The following is a 20132-nucleotide window of genomic DNA, read 5'->3' on the forward strand; positions in this document are numbered from 1 at the left end:
CTTCTGAGGAGCCTCCAGGGAATGAGTGGCAGGAAAAAAAAGGCTACAGAGAAGATCTCACTGGCCTCAGTGAAATGGGAGAACCCTTCCTGATGACTAGAGAGAGGATAAGAAAAGTGTGGTTTCTGAGAGAGACATGAGCCTTGCTGGTGGCCGGAAGAGCAAATTTGTGTAGGAAATACCCAGAAAACAAAACAAGACAAAATACCCCCAGCTCCGTTGGTTACAAGGCAAAAACCTTTAATAACACGAGTGCTTATTACATTAACTGCTTCAGGGCACTGACATCTTTGATTTCTGGTCATGTTTTTCTAACACTTAAAGGTGAATGCCTCTATCAGGGCCACCTGTGTGGTGGGTTTCCCGAGAGTTTGTGTGGGTGGACAATGGGGACAGCTAGGCATACAACTGATGGGGCTTTGGAAATCCCCCCACTGCTACGACCGCACCTTCGACTTTTAGTCAAGTCCTTTCCCGAGGAGGGAAGAATGTTGTGATCCTTCCAGCAAAGAAGGAAAAAAAAAAAAAAAAAAGAAAGGAAGGAAGAAAACACCTGGCACAGATACACAGAGAGGGATAACATTAAGGGACCAGCGAGAAAAGTTAGAGGAAGTGGATGGGTTAAGGTCTGGGGGATAAGGGACCAGTGTGGGAGGGAGTTGAGTCCATTTGGTTTCGTTCTTTGTAAGAAGTGATACCATCACAAGGACCATGCCATGCAACCTTAGAGACATCTGTGTACACTTCCCCCAAGGCTGTGCTGGGCGGCGGCGGGGCAGAGGTCAGAGGTCAGCTCAGACAGGCGTCGTACGTCTGTTGGCTGGGTTGTTATGCAGCGACTCTTTGAACTCTTTGGGTGTGGAATTGTGGAACTGTAGAAAAGCATGGTCCCGGTCAGAGTTGAGGAGGGTCCCCATGGTAAGCTTAGAGGGGTCCCGGGAGAGGGTGAACATGGAGATGTCAGTGGAAGGGATGGTGTGGAAGCCTTTGCTGATGGGAGACAGGTCTCGGGATCTAGGCTCAGTGGAGCGAGAACTTGACCGTCTTCGGAATCTGTACCTGTAGGGTGGCAGGCGGGCAAATGTGGACTTCTTCAGGAGCTCCGAATGGGATCTGGCACGCAGCTGCTGATGCTTCTCAATGTAGATGTGCACAGCGACCACACCCACGATTTCCGCGATGATGAACGAGAAGGCTCCAAAATAGAAGGACCAGCCGTAGGAGTAGCTCTTCTTAGAGTCCCTCTGCCCGGGGTCTCCAGCATTGGCCGATATATAAACTATGATGCCGATGATGTTGCTTAGCCCTGAGAGAAAGGGGAAAGAAAACACGGATTTTATAAAGCCTCGGAGGCAGCGGCCATTTTTAGTTTTGGAATACCGATAGAATGTGCGGAGGTAACAGGGAGAGGAGGCAATGGGTTATGGCCAGGAAATTCCACAGCGGAGCTCTTCCTGCAAGGGTTGTCTGTTGGGAAATGATGAATTCTAGTGCTCAGTCCTGGACACTGTCAGTTAACGAAGACATTGTCTATTCATAGCAAGTACTGTAGGACCCAGAAATGCGTCCATTTCCCCCTTGAAATAACCCATTCCATCACCACTTAATCGTGACACTAACTCACAAGGATGGCAAGATGAACAAGCTACAGGTCCTTGACCTTGAATTTCTCACCGGTAGCTGGAGAGACTGACATGTAAATGCAATTAGAGTATAATACAGCAAGGACCCTATCAGGGATGCATATGAGGTGACTCAGGAGCAAAGAGAGACAAGTGCCTTGCTTTGAAGACCAGGTGGCATTTGAGCGGGATCCTGACAACTGACAGGAGACACGAGACTGTGGACTATGAAGTGTGAGGGAGGGGACGAGAGAAGGACTTGCAAGGGCATAGCTTGGCTGCTGGTGAGGCTGGTAGCGTCTTGAGCACCAGGGAGGACCAGCTAGCGAGTAGGGCATGTCAGATCTATGGAAATGGAAATGCTGATGCGATGCCGGTGGACACACACAGTGTGGAGCTGTAGTTGGGAGGTTACTGATCCTCTGGAGGAAGAAGGATGGTCACTTAACAAGTCTTTTATTTTTTTGGGGGGGGGAGCGTCGATGAATGCCCTGTCCTTCTCAAGATATCCCCAACATTATACAACTACAGGGTTATTGAAAGTTCTGTCTAGAGGCTGCAGAGAGCTTGCTGCTCTTCCATAGGACCTGAGTTCAGTTCCTAGCACCCATTTCTGGTGGCTTATAACTAACTGCCTGTAAGTCCAGCTCTAGGGGACCCCACCTCCTCTTCTGGGCTCTGCAGGCACCCCTACCCCCAGTGCATACACACAAATAAAAATAAACCTTACAATATAACATAAAGCTTTGCCTAACAGAGTTGCTTCAGTTCTTCCATTCTGATTGGCTGGTGCACAGGTGTGAGCGCTGACAAATATTTTGCATATGACTCTGGCCACAGTTCATCTAGGACTTGCCCCTAGCAAGGAAGGGTCAAGTTTTGCCTCTGCCCTGTGTTTTCTTCTGGCCTTTCCTGGCACAGGCTCTCAGGTAGTCAGCAAGTTCTGACCTGCTACCTCTGAGATGGGAGATGACAGATTTGGCTCTGTCAGGCTGCAAGGACCACCGCAGGATGAAAAACGGCTTCTCTTCCCCCAGTGTCAACTTCCCCGGATGATTAGTGGAAGACACATTCTTTTATATTAAAATGAACACGGATATAAGGAGGAGAATGCAGAATTCATATGAATTTTTCAGTGAAATGGGAAACTGGCTTCAAAGGCACTTCAGCTCACTGATGCTTCGACTGATACCCTGAGTGCCCAGGGCCATGTTCTCTTTCTCCCCTGTGACAGAGGGAAATATGGGTGACAAAGTTTAGAAAGTCCTAGAAAAGAGGGCTTTGCTGGGGGCAGTGTAGGAAAGTTCACAGAGATGCTCAAATGTCAAACTAGTTTAAAGAGGCAGGAGTGAGTTGTTAGTCATTCACAGGACATTTATTATGAGCCAGACACTGGACAGAATCTTTAGTGACTTGGTTTATTAATTTAATGGTGATGGTACCAGGGCTTCAAACATGCTAGGCAAGTGTAGTACTACCTAGTTAGCTACATGCCCCTGGCTACGCAGACTCTTTCCTTCATTGGTTCAATGAATCATTGCAACATGTCCGCTTTGAAATAGAGGATTCCCTTTAATAGATAGGGAAACAACACTGATTAGTAAATTTCCATGTCAACATAAACTAGGAAATGGTAAAATCAGAATTTGAACCCAGGACTCTTAGCCATGGTGGGCTGAGATTTCAGTAATGAGGTATAGACAAAAAGCTTTGCAATCAAACTGTAAGCTCCTTGAGAACAGGGACAAGACACTTGCATATTGCTCTTGCTCCAGCTTCTAGCCCAGAGCTTGACTCAAAGCAAGAACACAGGGTATGTTTGTTGAATGAATGAATAAATGAATGAATGAATGGAGTTGATACACACATCAAACCCACAAAGCACATTACAGTTGCTTTGTGTTGAGCCACACTGTGCTAGCCATGGTTCTAGGCTCAGTTATGTGTACCAATTCATCTAATCAGCCTCCAGAGGAAAGATCATTATTTCCCCAACTTTTAGGTGGGGAAACTGAGACACAGAGCAGCTTAGTGACTTGCCTGATGCTATCCGACTAGAATATGAAAGAGGGAAGATTAGCACTGGGCAGCCTGACTTCAGAGCTCATATGTTTGGACCTTTTTATCAGGCCCAGGACACAGTAAGTGCTCAATAAAAGGTTGTAATAAAACCATAAACTTTAGCACCATAAAGGACCTGGAGGAGCAGGTCTTCCAAAACTATTATTTTATAGGTGGGGAATTTGAGGCTCGTGGGACTCCAGAGGAAGCCGAGTGGAGAGGTCTAATCCGAGACAAGTATCCCCTCAGGGCTCTCATGGTCCCCTGCATCTAACTTATCTGTCATCCCTTACAATACTCAGGTGAAAAGCAAGTAGCTGATGACAGTGTTTCTCAGCAATCCCCTGGAGGAACAAAATAATGATCTTATCTTGTTCTTTGGAAACTGTCACGTCAACACAACAGTGGTGCAGATTCTCCTGGTTGAGGTCAGCCAGAGCCAGGACAGGGCTACCAGTGGGAGGAACATTCCTAGAAGCCAGTTAAGCCTCTGGGTTTTCTAGTTAACATCTGTCACCACAGAACATGGTCAGAAGCCATACTACCTCCAGCTGACCTCATCTCCCCAGGGCAAGGACACTACTTTCTCCTTGGTCTGTAACTTGAATGGGTTCTCTGAGGGTTAGAGTGAGGTGCTGTCTCTCTAACTTATTCTGTAGAAGGAGAAACAGTTGGGGGGTGGGGTGGGGAAGAACACTGCAAGGTATGATAGGGGACCAGGATGCTGGGCTCCATGCTTGACAATGTGTTCTTGCTGCTTTTCCAATAGTAGAAAATAACACTGTAAACATGCACACCCTGTGCCCTTGCACCAGCTCTGCGAAATGGGAACCACTGCTGTTTGCCATGTTGGAGGTGAGGAAGCCAAGTTACCAGGATGTTGGTGAGAGTTCCCAAGGCCACACAAATTTTAAGTGTCACTTGTCTGCAGTCATGTTTGGTCTGGAAATAGTGCAAGGAAATTCCAGAAAGAAGTAATTCATGTTAATACTAAATAACCTTGTTATAGTTTATTATGATTCTTCTATTTTATTATTTATTAAGTTCTAACTATATCTCAATGTGTGAGTTACACTTTCACATGTATGTTTTTACAGAGTAAGTATAGTATTATAGGATTTGGTACTAGTCTTTGGTTTTAGCATCCACTAGGGTTCTTGGAAGGTATCTCTTGTGTGTAAGAGAGGACCACTGTACCTCAGGGTTGAAGGTCACCACCAAAGCCATCTTCCTCTACCCATGCCAGGGTGGTTAATAGTAACTGTCAACTTGACAGTGTAGCTAAGAAGCACACCTGAGTGTATCTGCAAGGGACCTTCTAGGCTGTATTAATTAAGGTGGGAAGACCTACAGTGGAATGGTCTTTCTGTATGCTGTGAATATGTGTTGCTCTCATTGGTTGATAAAAATGCTGTTTGGCCAATGGTGAGGCAGAATAAGGTTAGGTGGTACATTCAAACTGAAGATGAAGGAGAAGAAGAGTGGAGTCAAGAGTCACCAGCAGATGCAGAGAGATCAAGATGGGCATGCCGTACTGAGAAAAGGTACCAAGCCTTGTGGCAAAGTATAGATAAGAAATATGGGCTAATTTAAGTTAGCTAGTAGCAAGCCTGAGCAATTGGCCAAACATTTATAATTAATATAAGCCTCTGTGTAATAATTTGGGAAGCGACCACCAGGTATAATCAGGCATACTGACAGAAAGCTCGCCTCTGTTTACAAAGACCCACCCTAAAAACGGATATCCCATGGTCTGGGGGCCTGGATTGAATAAAAGGAAGACAGCAAGCCAAGTACCAGCTCATCACTCCCTGCTTCCTGAATGTGGGCACAGTGTGACCAGCAGTCTCACGTTCCTGCTGCCATACTTTCCTCACAGTGACAGACTATACCCTCATACTGTGAACCTGAAGAAACCTTTTCTTCTCTAGGCAGCTTTTGTTGGGCACTCGGTCACAGCAACCAGCAACGGGAGAGATGACGAATAATGAATAAGTTTGCCGTGTTCTCTGCTTTTCTAAAGCCTTCCATCCAGTTGGCATTGACCTGTCTGGAGTGGAAAGTGTTGGGAAGAGAGGGCAAAGGAAGTGTGGAATCCCAGAAAAAGGAGAGGAAGATGGGGAGGGGAGGTGGTGGGTGAGAGAAGGTAGAGAACTTGGACAGGTTTGGGAAGGGAGTCCCTTGTCTCCTGGTCACCCTGCACTTCCTGCTACTCAGAGCTGCTGTAGATGGATGGCAGGTCTTCCCTGAGGGATTCCGTCCAGGGATGCTTGGGAGGATATGGGGACTTGAATGCTTGAAAGGTTGTGAGCAGCAGTTGACCGGCAAGTAGGCGTCTCTGTGGTGGTATTGTGTTCCCCAAAATATTGTGTACCTTAATAAACTTATCTGGGGTCAGAGAACAGAAAAGCCACTAGTTAGGCAGTGATAGCAGACGCCTTTAATCCTAGCATTCCAGAGGCAGAAATCCATCTGGGATCTCTGTGAGTTCAAGGCCACATTGGAAACAGCCAGGCATGGTGACTCACACCTTTAATCCCAGGAAGCAAGCCTTTAATCCTAGGGAGTGATGGTAGAAAGCAGAAAGGTATATAAGGCGTGAGGACCAGAAACTAGAAGCATTTGGCTGGTTAAGCATTCGGCTGGTTAAGCTATCAGACTTTGAAGCAGTACAGTTCAGCTGGGATTCATTCTGGATGAGGACTCAGAGGCTTCCAGTCTGAGGAAACAGGACCAGCTGAGGAACTGGTGAGGTGAGATAGCTGTGGCTTGTTCTGTCTCTCTGACCTTCCAGTATTCACCCCAATAACTGGCCTCAGGTTTGATTTTATTAATAAGAACTTTTAAGATTCCTGCTACACGTCTCCAAGCTCTTCTCAACCCTTCTCCTCCCCTCTAGCTCTCTCTCCCTCTTCCCCTTTCTCTCTCTCTTTTCTTCTCTTGCCTCTCCTTCTTCCCCTCTTCCCTCCTTCTCTCTCGTTGCAGTTTCACGATGTAACCCAGTCTGACTGGAATTCGTGACTCAGCATCCACGGTGTTGGTTTTCTAGGCATGCACCACCATGCTTGGCTGCCGTTCGGTGAGTCTGTCTCTCTGCCCCTTTGTCTCAATAGACCCACACGTCCTGTCCCCTCCGTGTGTTTCCTCTGTTTGGGTCTCTTAAGTGTGTAATGGAATCCTCAGCTGTACACAAGCTGAACGGTCACCATTGGTGTGGCTCTCGCTCTGGTTTGTTTTCTGGGGAGAGCTCAAGGTCTAGGCAAGATGCTCACCTGCAGAGACGAAGAAGATGCCCGCGCTGAGGATGACGCTATGCCTGCTGCGGTGGAACTCGCTGGCGGCCACGCAGAGCCCCCCGAAGAACAGCAGTGTGACGCTGAGGATGGGAAAGACGCTGGAGGCCCTCACAGCCCCTGCGGAGAGAAGGAGAGAAGTTTCCATCTATGCTCCAGCCAGTCCCAGGACTCGCCTGCTGTGGTTGTGGGGTGTCTGTGAACCAGACAGTGTAGAATTGGAGAAAAGTCCATATCCCATGGGGGTGTGAGACCAGTGCCAGTCACTTAGGGACCTGTGTTTGGGAGGCCCAGCACTTGGTGGCCAACATCTTGAAAGTCTAAGCGATTTTTACCAGTAGTGTGTATTGTAAATTATATCTAGGTGCTTGGAGCACAGGGCCCCACTTTCAGCCATCATCTTCTTAAAATGCCCTCTTCCCAGACCTCCTGGGGTGGAGTGTCGGTCCTCTCCAGCCTCAGCCTAGTAACTAGGTCACCCTTCCTCTCTGATGAGGGTCTGGTAGTGAATACAGGGAGAATCAGACTTAGCTGTAAGCCCCAGATCCTTGGGTGAGGTTTCACTTACTTTGAGGGTATCCCTGTGCCCAACAGAGGGCAACATTAAACAATAATTAAAAACAAACAATGGCAATCAAAACCTGACCATGGAGGGGCTGGTGGGGGGCGGTATTGGTTGAAAATCTTTTGGGTCTGTATTTTGAGCCTGGAACCCAGGGTCTTCATTTTATACTGGGACCTGCAAATTATACAGGCAGTCTTGAATGCAGGGATTCCTGTCAGCCCATTTGCAGCTCATCAAAATGCAGAATCTTAAACACCTGGATTTGCATAGTAAAGAGCCTGGCAATATCCATTCAAAACTCATTTAGTCACAGAATGATTAAATGAATTTATGTATTCACTCAAGAAATATTTATTAAGCGCCTACTAGATGCCAGGCACCCTGCCAGGTGCTAGGGAAGCAGCAGTGGAAACACTTAAGGACCATAAAGGCACAGCATTGTCCTTGGAAAAGATGCTGGTCAGAAGACCCCCAAGTCTCTGCTGTGAACCTGGTGGCTTCCTGGATCCTGGAGAGGCCTGAAGGTCCCATGGCAGGAGTCAGTATGATCCTAGCTAGAATAAGGGCCTACACAATCTAATCCTCAACTTACAGTGTGTTGCATTCTGATGAACCTCAGGATGACGAAAATATGATAAGTGCAGCAGGCATTTCCTACAGGGATGGGCAAACCTCATAGTGACACATACACCACAGAGTATTGGCCATCTCCCATCAGCTGGCAGGCTGACTGGGAGCCCCGACGGCTGCTGCCACACACCATGAGAGAATCACTTCACATATTGAGGGCTTAGGAACAGACCCAAGTTTGAAATGTGAAACGAGGCTCTGCCCAGCATGCATTGCTTTCAAACCACTGTCGGGTTTGCGGATCCCAAGGTGAAATGCCTTAAGTCAGGGACTGGCTGTATTTTCTGGCATTGGCTGGGCACGGGAGAGCTGTTAGGACACCCTGTATTTCACATTACAGAAAGGAGCAAGCACCTCTGTATGGCTAATGGTTGGTTTGCTCTAAGTTAATCTGCATGCATGCATTACTAATGGGTTGTTTGCTCTAACTCTTCTGCCCAGGTAGCACCTGGAGGAGTAAAAAGAGCTGACTGGTGAATGCTCGGGTCCAGATGTCCAGAAAGATGATAACTGACGGAGGTGTGGACATCCTGGGAATGTGGAGACTACCTGACCAGAGGGACAAGCTTGGGCACTCATGATGGACTGTCTCATTCTCAACAGCAGTACTGGCTTGAGAAGAGGTGTGAAGGTAGAGTCTTCTCAGGCCCCCGAGCAAAGCTCACCTTAAATATTCAGTAACAGGCAGCACCAGCTTTGTTCTGGTTGCAGTAGAGGCAGGCCTGGATATAGAGCCAGAATGGACTCTGTGCTCATCCATATATAAAAAAGCCACGGGCCCTGTTCTCATGGGGCTGATGCGGTAGTGGAGACCACAGGCAGGGGCACACACACAGTTTGCAGGGCCTTGTGCAAAGTGAAAATATGAGGCATCTTGTTGCAAAACTGTTTAAAAATTCAAGATGGCTACAGCAGTGCAGCGAGGAGGATTTTCCGTGGGTTGGGCCCTGAGTGATTGACAGGACTGCAGGGATCCAGGTGGGAGCTGGCGTGGCTTGGACTAGTGCAGCGAACCGTGGAAGGTAAGTGATTGAATTCTGGCAATATTTTCTACGTGGAAATATTAACTGATGGCGCTGATACGAGCTGTGAGAAGAAGATTCATGAACACCTGCCGGCTTGCTCTCAGTGAGGACTAAACGGTGGTACCCTTACTGTCACCTGCCAGCCAGAGGAGCAGAATAGGGATGGGACAGGCAGGGCTATAGCTTATTTTGGCCCTAAGAGGTTCAGAGCTGAGTTCATGTCCCTCACAGTCACATGACTGAGCTGCAGCCACTTCCATTGTTCAGACCTAACAGTCAAAACTCTTTCAAGATGCTGTGACCAGTTTGGGTTGGTTTGTGTGTTTAGTGGTAATTGGGTTAAGGGGCAGGGCACAGAGGAGTGGGGGCTTCTGTATTTGCTTCAAGATGTCTTCTCAAGCTAGAGGCCTGGGCAGTCCGGGGTCCTGGATAGCTGTGTCCTTCCCAACCCTCTGCTACCACAGTGACATTTTAGGAGGGCATTCAAACTGCCTGAAAAACTGGTTGAAAGAAGAGGCATGGGTGTGGGAGTGGGGGCTGACTCTCCTGGGCTCTGGAAGGACCAGATGAGATCAGTCTCCCCTGAGTTCGTGGCCTGCCCTGGCTGTCTTTGCTACTGCCCTGGTTGTGTTGAGGGCTAAGAGAAGGATAAGCTGGAAATATAGTGGGGTTTTTGTGTTGTTTGTTTTGCTTTGGTATGCTGAGTAGTTTGATTTAAAGCAAATGAACCAGCTTTTACAAACAGGCCCAGTGTCAAGGTCGCTCTGACCTTGTGTCATTCTCCCCAGCCTAGCTTCATGGCCCTGCTTCAAGTCCTAGCAGAGGCTTCCTGTGAAATTCTCTTATGTGCCTGGAGTCTGCACCCACCGAAGAGGAAGCAATTACTCTAGTCCCTTCCCTGAGTTTCTATTACCTAAACTCATTTCACAGGAAGACTGCAGTCTGCTGACACACCTGGACAGACGTCTGTTCGCCACCCATGGCTGCCTCTACTTCCATTCCACAGAGAATCATTTACAACTCACTGTGTGTTCTGGTGTCAGAGTTTGTTCCAGGCCACTGAGCATTTAATAGGTCTATTAGGTTTGAAGGAAAGTCATCTACTTCGCTCATTCCTCCTTCCCCAATGGAATAAAGGAGTCTATAGGTTTCTAAGTCACGTTACACCGGCACTCATGCTCCGGTGACCTTCCAACATGATATGATTTCCTTCCTTTCTTCCACTTCCACACATGTGTAAGCCTCGTCTCCAATTGAGTCCGTTCCAGGAAAACTTCAGAAGGTGCAGTGGAGGTGGGTTCCTCTTCACCTTAATACTCAGAGGAGGGAGAGAGGATCTTCGTGGTAATTTTGGTCCTCAGGTAGACTATGATCCCAGGGAAGCTGGTTCTGGCATCCTGAGTGTCGGGGATAGCTTACTGGACCCAACCTTGGGAATAATTCATCAAATAATTCCTAAAAATTTCCATGTTTGATGAATGGGTTTGCAGCTGGATTTTTGGCCTGGATAACACTGAAAAAAAATTGTGTGTGTGTGTGTGTGTGTGTGTGTGTGTGTGTGTATGTGTGTGTGTATGTGTGTGTGTGTGTGTATGTGTGTGTGTGTATGTGTGTGTGTGTGTGTATGTGTGTGTGTGTGTGTGTGTGTGTGTGTGTGTGTGTGTGTTGGTCAGAAGATAATCTGTAGGAGTCAGTTTTTCCTTTCACCATGTGGGTTCTGAGATGGATCACAGGTTGTCAAGCTGGGAGCCAGGTGCCTTTAATCTCTGAGCCATTTTGCCAGTCTGTGAATCAACCTTTAAAGAGACCATTTACATTGTGAATTGGTAGGGTTTGCTTGAATATTCAATGTAATGAGTTTATTTGATTAAAAGATTTTTTTAATTAAAAAAATGATTAACCTTTGAAATGTGCCCCAAGGACATGCTCCCAAAATTGGAAGTTATAAGGTTGATTATAAAAGTGTATATTTGGATTGGCCTGGTGGCATAGGCCTGTTATCCACTCTATTAAGGAGGTTGAGGCAGGAGGAACATAAGTTTAAAGCCTGACTGGGCTACAAGGTTAGTTCAAGGTCAGTCGGGGTAAATTAATGAGATCCTGTCAAAGAAAGCAAGAAAGGAAGGAAGGAAGGCAAGAAGGAAGGCAAGAAGGAAGGGAGGGAGGGAGGGAGGGAGGAAGAAAGAGGGAAGGAAAGAAAAGAAAGAAAGAGGGAAGGAAAGAAAGAAAGAAAGCAAAAAGGCTAAGGGAGGCCGAGGCAGGAGGATCTCTATGAGTTCAGTGCTAGCCTGGTCTACAGAGTGACTCCCAGAACAGTCAGGGCAACACAGACAGACTCTGTCTTGCAAAACAACAAACAAATTAGGCCTCCCCCTACTCACACCCCAAAGGTGTATCTGAAACACGTATGTGCTATGTGTGGAAGAAGGGATGTGACTGGGGCCAGAAAGGGAGCAGGTCTTCAAAGCCGGCGTGGTACAGAAAGGATCTCTAAGACAGGAAACTGAGCATCCTCTGGCAGAATGGTGGGTAATGACCGTTAACTGCAATCCACACCTTAGAGATGCCTCTGCCTCCTGTAAAGCCATCTCAGTCTAGGAATGAACATCAACCAATCAGATTTGCCCTCATTTGCATGGTGAGGAATGCAGGGCAGGACCCTGAGTGATCGTGGCTTACCCTGTCCCTATCCAGATGAATGATGGCAGCTCCAAAATGAAGACCCCACCCCCAGCACAAGCAGCCAGCATCTTATGCCAACAGTTGTTCTCTTACTGTCCTATCTGTAGCATACTAAATAAACTTGTCATTTTCTGCTCTGGTCTAAAGAGTGTCGTGTGTGTGTGTGTGTGTGTGTGTGTGTGTGTGTGTGTGTGTGTGTGTGTGTCCTGCTTCTAATGGTGGGGCTGTTTCCAGAATGGCGCAGTAGCAACTTGGCAACCCTGTTGGTGGCCAACCCTCTTGAGAGTCAGAGGTAAGCTCATTTGAGTGTAGTCTCATCATTGGCAATAGAGTTGGGCTTTGCTGCCCTTCATGTCATGTTATGGGAAGTCTTCAGTTGACACAACCTAGGACTTATTAATTAGCCTTCTATGATGCTAAGGGTTAACTGTGTCCCTCAAAATTCCTGTGCTAGAGACTTAATCTAAAAATCTGCTCATGGTGTTTATAGTCAGGGCCTTTGGGAGGTCACTGGAATTAGACTTCAGAGGGTTGGGCTCTGACGTAGCCATTGGTGGCTTTACAAAGGAAGAGGGAAACTGGAGCTGATAGACTTGTTTGTCTTTCCGTGTGATGACCTCTGCCACATTATGATGCAGCAAGAAAGTCCTTGGCCTTGGCTGAGCAGACACCAGCACCAATGCTTGTGGCTTCCTGGCTTCCAAAACTGTCAACCAAAGAAGGTTTTCTTTTGTAGTACACAATTTTGTTTTGGTTTCAATTTTTTGCTTTTTTGAGACATGGTTTCTCTGTGTTGCCCTGGCTGTCCTGGAACTCTGTCCTGGTTCTGTAGACCAGGCTGGCCTTGAACTCAGAGATCCACCTTCCTCTGCCTCCTGAGTGCTGGGATTAGAGGTGTGTGCTATCACTGCCCAGCTAGAAGCTTCTCTTCTCTGAATCACACATGATCTGATATTCCATCACAGTAGCAGATACGGAGGACACTAAGATGCAGGGGTTTAAACAGCTGCCTACCCTCAAGGTGTAAGAGTGGGAGTAGGGAAGGGGGCCTGAGCAGCAGCACCCATCCATCCCCTTCTTATTCACCCTTATGGATGGGATGTGACCAGCTGCCTTCACTTCTCTGCAGTGATGGACTGTGACTCGAACTGGGAGCCGAAATAAACCCTCTTGCCTATGTTGCTTTTGAATCAGGATAGTTCATCACACCAACGGGAAAAGAGACTAGGGCAGCCAGAGATTCTAAAATTCCTGGCAAGGAACCTGTGTGCTTACAAGGGCCCATGCTTAATTTCTCCTGATTCTGTGGCTGTTGCTGAAGCTGCTGTCGGGAGACTTGCAGAGAATGAAGCAAAGGAGCAGAGGACTCTCCCCAGAAAGAGGAGGGAAATGGTCAGAAAAACAGTCAGGCTCTCCAGAGAATTTAAAATCAGTTTTGTGAGTTGTAGAGTGAAAGCCACAGTTCTGTTTAGTCTCCAATAGGGCAGGTATAAAACTGTTTCTTCCAAGTAGGAAGAGAAGCACAGATAAAATAGGCACCTGGGAAAATCCCATTGGTATTGACTTCAAAGCTATTGCTTTGGGAGGGAGTTCAGTTCTCTCCCTCCTTCCTGCCTGCCCCTTCCTTCTCCCTTATTTCCTTTTTTCCTAACTTCCACTCTCCCCTTACCCCTGGGTTGAATGCTAAGCACGTATGCTACCCACTTTGGCCCCAAGATACTTGATCTCTGAGTCACAATCAAAACCTGAAGAAGATAATTTCTTGGAGGTTTCATTTATAATCTCAGTTTTTAAAAAAATCACCTTAAACCTAACATGCCTAAATAGCAAATTAGATACTGCTTTGGAATTTTCCTTCTGCTTGAACTTGATACCCGTTGTTAATAAAACGGCAGTAACATCTCAAGCTAAGCTCCCCTGTGCCTGGACCAGTGTAAGGCTTCATCTGCATCTGACTCTGCTTTTTCTAATTCCATGAGACAGACCAGAGATGACATACACCACCTCATGATTATCCGTGGGGTTCAAGGGCTGAATATACTACACATTCTCTCATTTAATTTTTATGACCTTGTCAGATTGATGACATAATTTCCATTTCAAAACAGATGAAGAAAGTTAAGATATTGAAATAGCTTGCCCCAGGACCAACCTCGATGGAAAGGAGTCAAACAGGGTCAAAGCTTGGCCTATCACATCCCACCCCTACATGGATGGCACTCCTGTGCTATGCTTGCAACAGCCCATGCCTCGTCCAGGTTACTGACCTTGGAAAATTCCTGCAGAGACACTGTCCCTGTCCCAGTAGGATTGGAACTGCAGAGCAGTCAAAGGAGAGATGAAGTTTGGCTTGTATTTATCATGCCAGGCCGCGCCCTTGGGGACCTTACCCATTAGCGCTTCACCCATTAGCACCTCAAATCACCCACTGGAGAAGGTGAAAACGACCGAGCTGAAGAAAATTCCTCAAATTTTCTTCTAAGGAGACTAAAAAGAACCTTTCCATTCTGATACACCTGCTCTGTCTCCTTTCTATTTCTAGCTCATTGAAATGAAAGAAACTTTGACATCAGAGCCTTGGGAATGTATGTCTGCACTTTGAGTTGGATAATGAGGAGACTCATGCTCACAGGTAAGCGGGTGATGGCAGGGGACCCTCTCCTTCCCCCCAGGGAGACTGGGGAGGTAGGGGGACTTACGTAGAAGATATTCTGCTGTGTCCTGTTCGTAGTCTGCGTCTTCTGGGAAGTGATCAATTTTCTTGCACACGCCTCGGAAAGCCCCTGTGAAAACAAACAGGGCCCTGAGCCGAGGGAAGAGTGTTACCAGGCCCAGGCTGGGTGGTCAACTCCATGTTGCACATACTTCCCTGGTTGTCAGAAGCTGTGCATAGAGGCCCAACAGCTGGTTTAAGAAGGGTGCAAAAAAGAAACTAGTTGCTGTAGTTTGGATCTTGAATGTCCTTGGGAGGCCCATGCATTAAAAGATAGACCTGAAGTTAGGAATAGAGTTCAGTGGTAGTGCGCTTTCCTAGCATGTCAAATTTCCAGCAATGCATAGACATGCACAGACACACAGACAGACACACACAGACAGACATACAGACAGACACAGACACAGACACAGACACAGACACAGACACAGACACACACACACACACACACACACACACACACACACACACACACACCTCTGCCAACGGCAGGAGGTGTTAGAACTTCAGAGCTCAGAGAAAGGAAGCTAGGTTGTTGGGTGCATGCCTTAGAAGGAGACGTTAGGAGCTTTGTTTCCTGTGCACCACAAAGAAAGCAGCATTGCTCCCCCACGTCTTACCCAACATGAGCCCCCATGTTCTGTCTCACCCAAAGCCTCAAACAGCAGGGCCCGTTAACCGGAAACCTCAGTATCAATGTCCTCCAATAAATTCCTTCTCCCTAAGAGTTAATTTATGCCAGGCATTGTGGTACATACCTGTGGTTCCAACTACATGGGAGGTAGAAACAGTAGTAGGGTTACAGGTTCAAGACCTGCCTGGGATATGTGACAAGTTCAAGGCTAACTTGGGAAACTGGGCAAGACCTCCTTTCAAAATGAAAATAAAAAATAAGGTAAGGGAGGCAGCTCAGTGATGGAGCACATGGAGCACTTGCCCATCATGCTCAAGGCCTAGATACACACACACACACACACACACACACACACACACACAGTTTGTCTCAGGTATTTGTCACAGTGACCCACAGCTAAAATATTAGCAGAGACAACAGATAATAAATACATTCAATAAAAACTAAGAGGCTGAAATACTCCACATTTCAGATATTGCATGCTGTTGCCATCTTAGAAGGACAAAGAACTAGGAAGCGTGAGAGCTTGGTGTGAGGGTCTCTCCTATCCTGCCTTGGTGAGGAAAAAGGGAGGCAGAACTGAAGCATTGGATTTATCATCCCATTTGACAGATGGGCAAGTGCGAGTTTCACTTTCAGTCACTTAGGTAAGCCAAGAGCCAGCATTCCAGTCTGGACATTTAGGAATAGTCTCCTGTCTCCAACCTGCCAATTGTGATCAAAGGTCCTTCCAGTCCTCTCTTCCGTCCTGAGATCACAGTCACCCTCTGCTCACCCTGGTGCAGCTCATTCGGATCCACAGAGATGCTGTCAGCATCCTGCTTTCTTTCTTTATCCAACATAAACTTGACTCAACTCATTGTGTGTGTTTGATAATCATTGTGGGTGTTTATTAACTATCCAATTAACCAATCTCTGGGGCAGTTAATGACTCTGTCAGTTCTTATAAATGACAAACAGTATTCAGAATGTCTCACAGCACAGTAGGAAATCATGCTTGTGTTTCCTCTTCCCTGTCTGCAGAGACAGAGGCAGGGAGGTGAGGGGCAGTGTAGCATAGAGCCAAGCAGGAAGGTGGAGAATCAGACAGAGCCAGGCTTGCTTCTCAGCAGTCACTGGAAAATGAGAAACGGCCATCTATGAAATATGTATGCATATATAGTTCTTGTGAAGCTTGGGCATGTGACCATAATAGCAGTCACTTATTGTTTCTGGGGTGGAGAGATGGCTTGGTGGGATGGTACTTGCTGCTAACCATGAGGATGTGTGCTCAGTTCCCCGATACCCACATCAATACCGAGTATGGTGGTGGTGATGTCTGCCTGTAATGAAAGTGCTGGGAGGAGGGACTGGAGCATCCCCAAGGCTTACCGAACAGATAGTCTAGCTGACTTAGTGAGAGACCCTGTCTCAAAAAATTAGGTGGAAGGCTGGCAGATTGGCACAGTAGATAAATGTGTTTGCTGCACAATTCCAATGATTTGCATTTAATTCCTAGAGCCCACATCAAGGTGGAAGGAAAGAGCAGACTCTATAAAGTTGTCCTCTGACTTCCACACACGCTCTGTGGTATGTACAGCGCGTGCGCACGCACACGCACACACACACACACACACACACACACACACACACACGCGCGCGCGTGCGCACACACACACACACATGTACATACACACACACACTAATTAAAAAACAAATGGGCTGGGCATGGTGTTACATGTCTTTAATTTCAGCATCTGAAGGTAGAGACAGGCAGATCTCTGTGAATTCAAGGCCAGCTTGGTCTACACAGTAAGTTCCAGGCCAGGCTAGCCAGAGCTACACAATAATACCCAATAATATCGTGTCTTCAAAAAAAAAAAAAGAAAAGAAAAGAAGTAATTAAAGAAGACACTCAGCATTGACCTCTGACCTCCACACACATAAACATGTGCACACATATACACACACTAACTCATACCCTTGTACACATCCACTAAAATGAAAGCGTTTCCAGTGGGACAGGCACATGGATGAAGCCCACCACCCTTTGAGGCAAGGCTGTTAATACTGATATTTCTGATGGGGCACTGAGGACAACAAAGGCATCCTGGTTGGTGAGGCTTCAAAGCCTGAGGTTTCACCATTAGGTTATGAACACCCATCACTGTTGTGTCTACTCCTCTTGTTCCCACGATTATCTTACAACACCAAGAGGGCTTTCCATTTCACTCCTTACTATTCACTGTGAGTAGGCTCCAAGCCAGCAGCATTTCACAGTCATTGCGATGAGACATGTAGACTGTACCTTTGGTTCTGATTCTTTGCCCACTAGGCAAAGAATAGACTCAGAATCCACAAAAGGATCCAGGGGAGAGGACTCAGGAAATTCTTGGAAGGAAAAACAAGTGATAACCTTTCTCTGAACCCTGAGAAAAAAGACATTAACTTAACTTTTGTATTTCAGAGCTTCGCTCTCATGTTCCTGTTTGTGGAGTGTGTTATGTCTTGACATAGGTCCTAAAGACTCATGCAGCAGGCTTCAGGGTGTTGAGTCATGGGGGCTCTAAGTTTATCAGAGGATTACTCTTCTGATGGGTTTATAGCGGAACAGACTGTAGAGGTGCTGGAAATGGTGAGAGATGGAGGAAGTGGGTCTTTGGAGGTACGCATGCCCGAAGGCTGTATCTTGTCCTAAGCCCCATCCCTCTGTCTTTTCTTCTTGTTTGTAACAGCCCTATCAACCTGTCAAATGAGTAGCCTGCTCTGCCACCATGATTCACTATCCCAAGCCTAAAAGCAGTGCGTCCAGCTGACCGCAGACTGGAGCCTTTCAAACCGTGAGCTAAAGGGAACATGTCTCAAGCATCTTGTCCCAGCAATGGACAGGGACTAAACTGGAGTTAGGAAGATGGCTCAGTGGGGGAAAGGGTTGGCTGCACAAGCGTGGAGACCTGAGTTTAGATTTCTAGCACTCATGAAAAAAATCAGGTGTGGCATCATGTATCTGTCACCTCAGTGCTAGGGTGAGGGCAGGTTCTGGGACCTTGCTGGGCAGCCAGGCTAGCAAGCTCTGGTTCACTGAGAGACCCTGCCTCAAAAATAAAGTTGTCTACTGGCCTCTACACATGCATGCCAATACAGGAACACACACACACACACACACACACACACACACACACACACACACACACCATTCATGCACACATACAAAGTGGATCAACACAAAAATTGACTGGATAATGTCATAATAAGTAACACCTTTTGCACACTTACTATATCTCATGAACCACTTGTAGTATCTTACATGCTTTATAATCTATAGTTCTCAAGATACACCATTTTTGTGATCAATTTTACAGAAGAAAAAACTGAAAAGGGCAAGCACATTGTCACGCCAGTGTACTATCTTACGGATTCCAAAGTTGAAAGTCCTAAGAACTGTTGTGATTCCTGCTTTCTTCAGTGGTTTTAGAAGTGGGAGCACAGATGACTTAGTGACAGTTTTGTGATCATCCCTTGCTATCAAAAGTGACAATGGGGTGCACCAGTGACTTTCTTACCAGCTAAGCTTCTTCCATGAAACAGGCCAGGGACCCCTGGGCAGAGCAAGGGCCTTTGAGAGTGACCTCACCTCACTGTGGGCTGTTTTCTATGTTCCACAGAAGATAACATAGGAAGAGAAGGGTCAGGGGAAGACAGAATGTGGACTCTCCTAAAACAGACCACGCAGGATCACTGTGATGATTAGTAGGTGCAGGGATGTCTGCATTTGCTCACGAAACTAACCACTCCAAGTGAGTTGGGCAGCATGAGACTGGTAATTAGAATCAGGAAGCACCAAGTTCTTGGGTACACACTAGCCAGATTTGTGTGCATATGTGTGTGTTCGTCTGTGTGTGTGTGCACATGCATATGTATGTGTACATGTGTGTGCACATGCATGTATGTGTGTGCCTACATATGAATGCAAGTGAGCCTGCACACGTGTGTATGTGTATCCTCAGTTGCTGTTCACTTAAAAAAAGATTCTATTTTATTTAAAAATCATGTGTCTGCAAGTGGGTATGTGCCTGTGAGTGCAGGTGGCCCTAGAAGCCAGAGGTCTTGGATTCCTTGGAGCTGGAGTTATAGGTTATGAGCTGTCTGATGTGGGTGCGGAGAACCAAACTCTAGTTCATTCTTAACTCCTGCGTCAATCTCCCCAGTCCCCACTTTTCTTTTGAGACAGGGTTTCTTATTGGCCTGGAGGCTCAGGCTGACAGGCCAGCAAACACCTGGGTCCTCTTGTCTCTCCATCTTAGTGCCTATTTTTCAAGCTTGTGACACCACCTAACCTGGCTTTTTCATATGTGTTCTGGGGATCGAACTTAGATTTTCATGTTTGTCCACCATGTACTGTATCAACTAAGCTCTCTCTCTAGTCTTTGTATCTAAGGGTTTATATTTTAATTTTATGTGTACGGGTGTTTTGTCTACATATATGTGTGTGTGTACCACTTATATGTCTGGTGCCTGAGGAGGCCAGAAGAGAGCATCAGATCCCCTGGAACAGGAGTTGCTGATGGTTGTGAGTTGTCTTGTGCCTTGTGGATCTTGGGAATAGAACCTGGGTCCTCTGGAAAAGCATCCAGTTCTTTTAACTGCAGAACCACCTCTCTAACCCTGGCAGCTAGCTTTTAAAGGCCAAAAGTGGTCCACTACCTGATTTCCTATGATTTATCAGCCAGGAATGTGGAGCCTGTCCTGGAACTCACTTTGTAGACCAGGCTGGCCTCAAACTCACAGAGATCCACCTGCCTCTGCTTCCTGAATGCTGGGATTAAAGGCGTGCACCACTGCTGCCCAGCAAAAGAAGAATATTATTTTATAACGTGTAGTGAATAAAGTTTTACTGAAACACAGCCATGCCTGTTTGTCTACACAGC

At 46.8% G+C, this 20132-nt stretch overlaps 1 protein-coding gene across 1 annotated transcript in view; it reads right to left on the reverse strand.

The window, feature by feature from the left end:
- Positions 1 to 219: 219 nt before the first annotated feature.
- The window catches only part of Cacng3 (calcium voltage-gated channel auxiliary subunit gamma 3), a 96522-nt gene continuing 76609 nt past the window's right edge, over positions 220 to 20132 (reverse strand). Inside the window, exons 2-4 of the mRNA XM_028867866.2 lie at positions 14578 to 14661; positions 6956 to 7096; positions 220 to 1306 (exon numbers count right to left, since the gene is read on the reverse strand). Of these exons, the coding sequence (XP_028723699.1) occupies positions 795 to 1306; positions 6956 to 7096; positions 14578 to 14661 (737 nt within the window). The 3' untranslated portion in view covers positions 220 to 794. The remainder of the gene's footprint in view (positions 1307 to 6955; positions 7097 to 14577; positions 14662 to 20132) is intronic.

This window comes from Peromyscus leucopus, chromosome 1, assembly GCF_004664715.2.
Source record: "Peromyscus leucopus breed LL Stock chromosome 1, UCI_PerLeu_2.1, whole genome shotgun sequence".
Lineage (NCBI taxonomy): Eukaryota > Metazoa > Chordata > Mammalia > Rodentia > Cricetidae > Peromyscus > Peromyscus leucopus.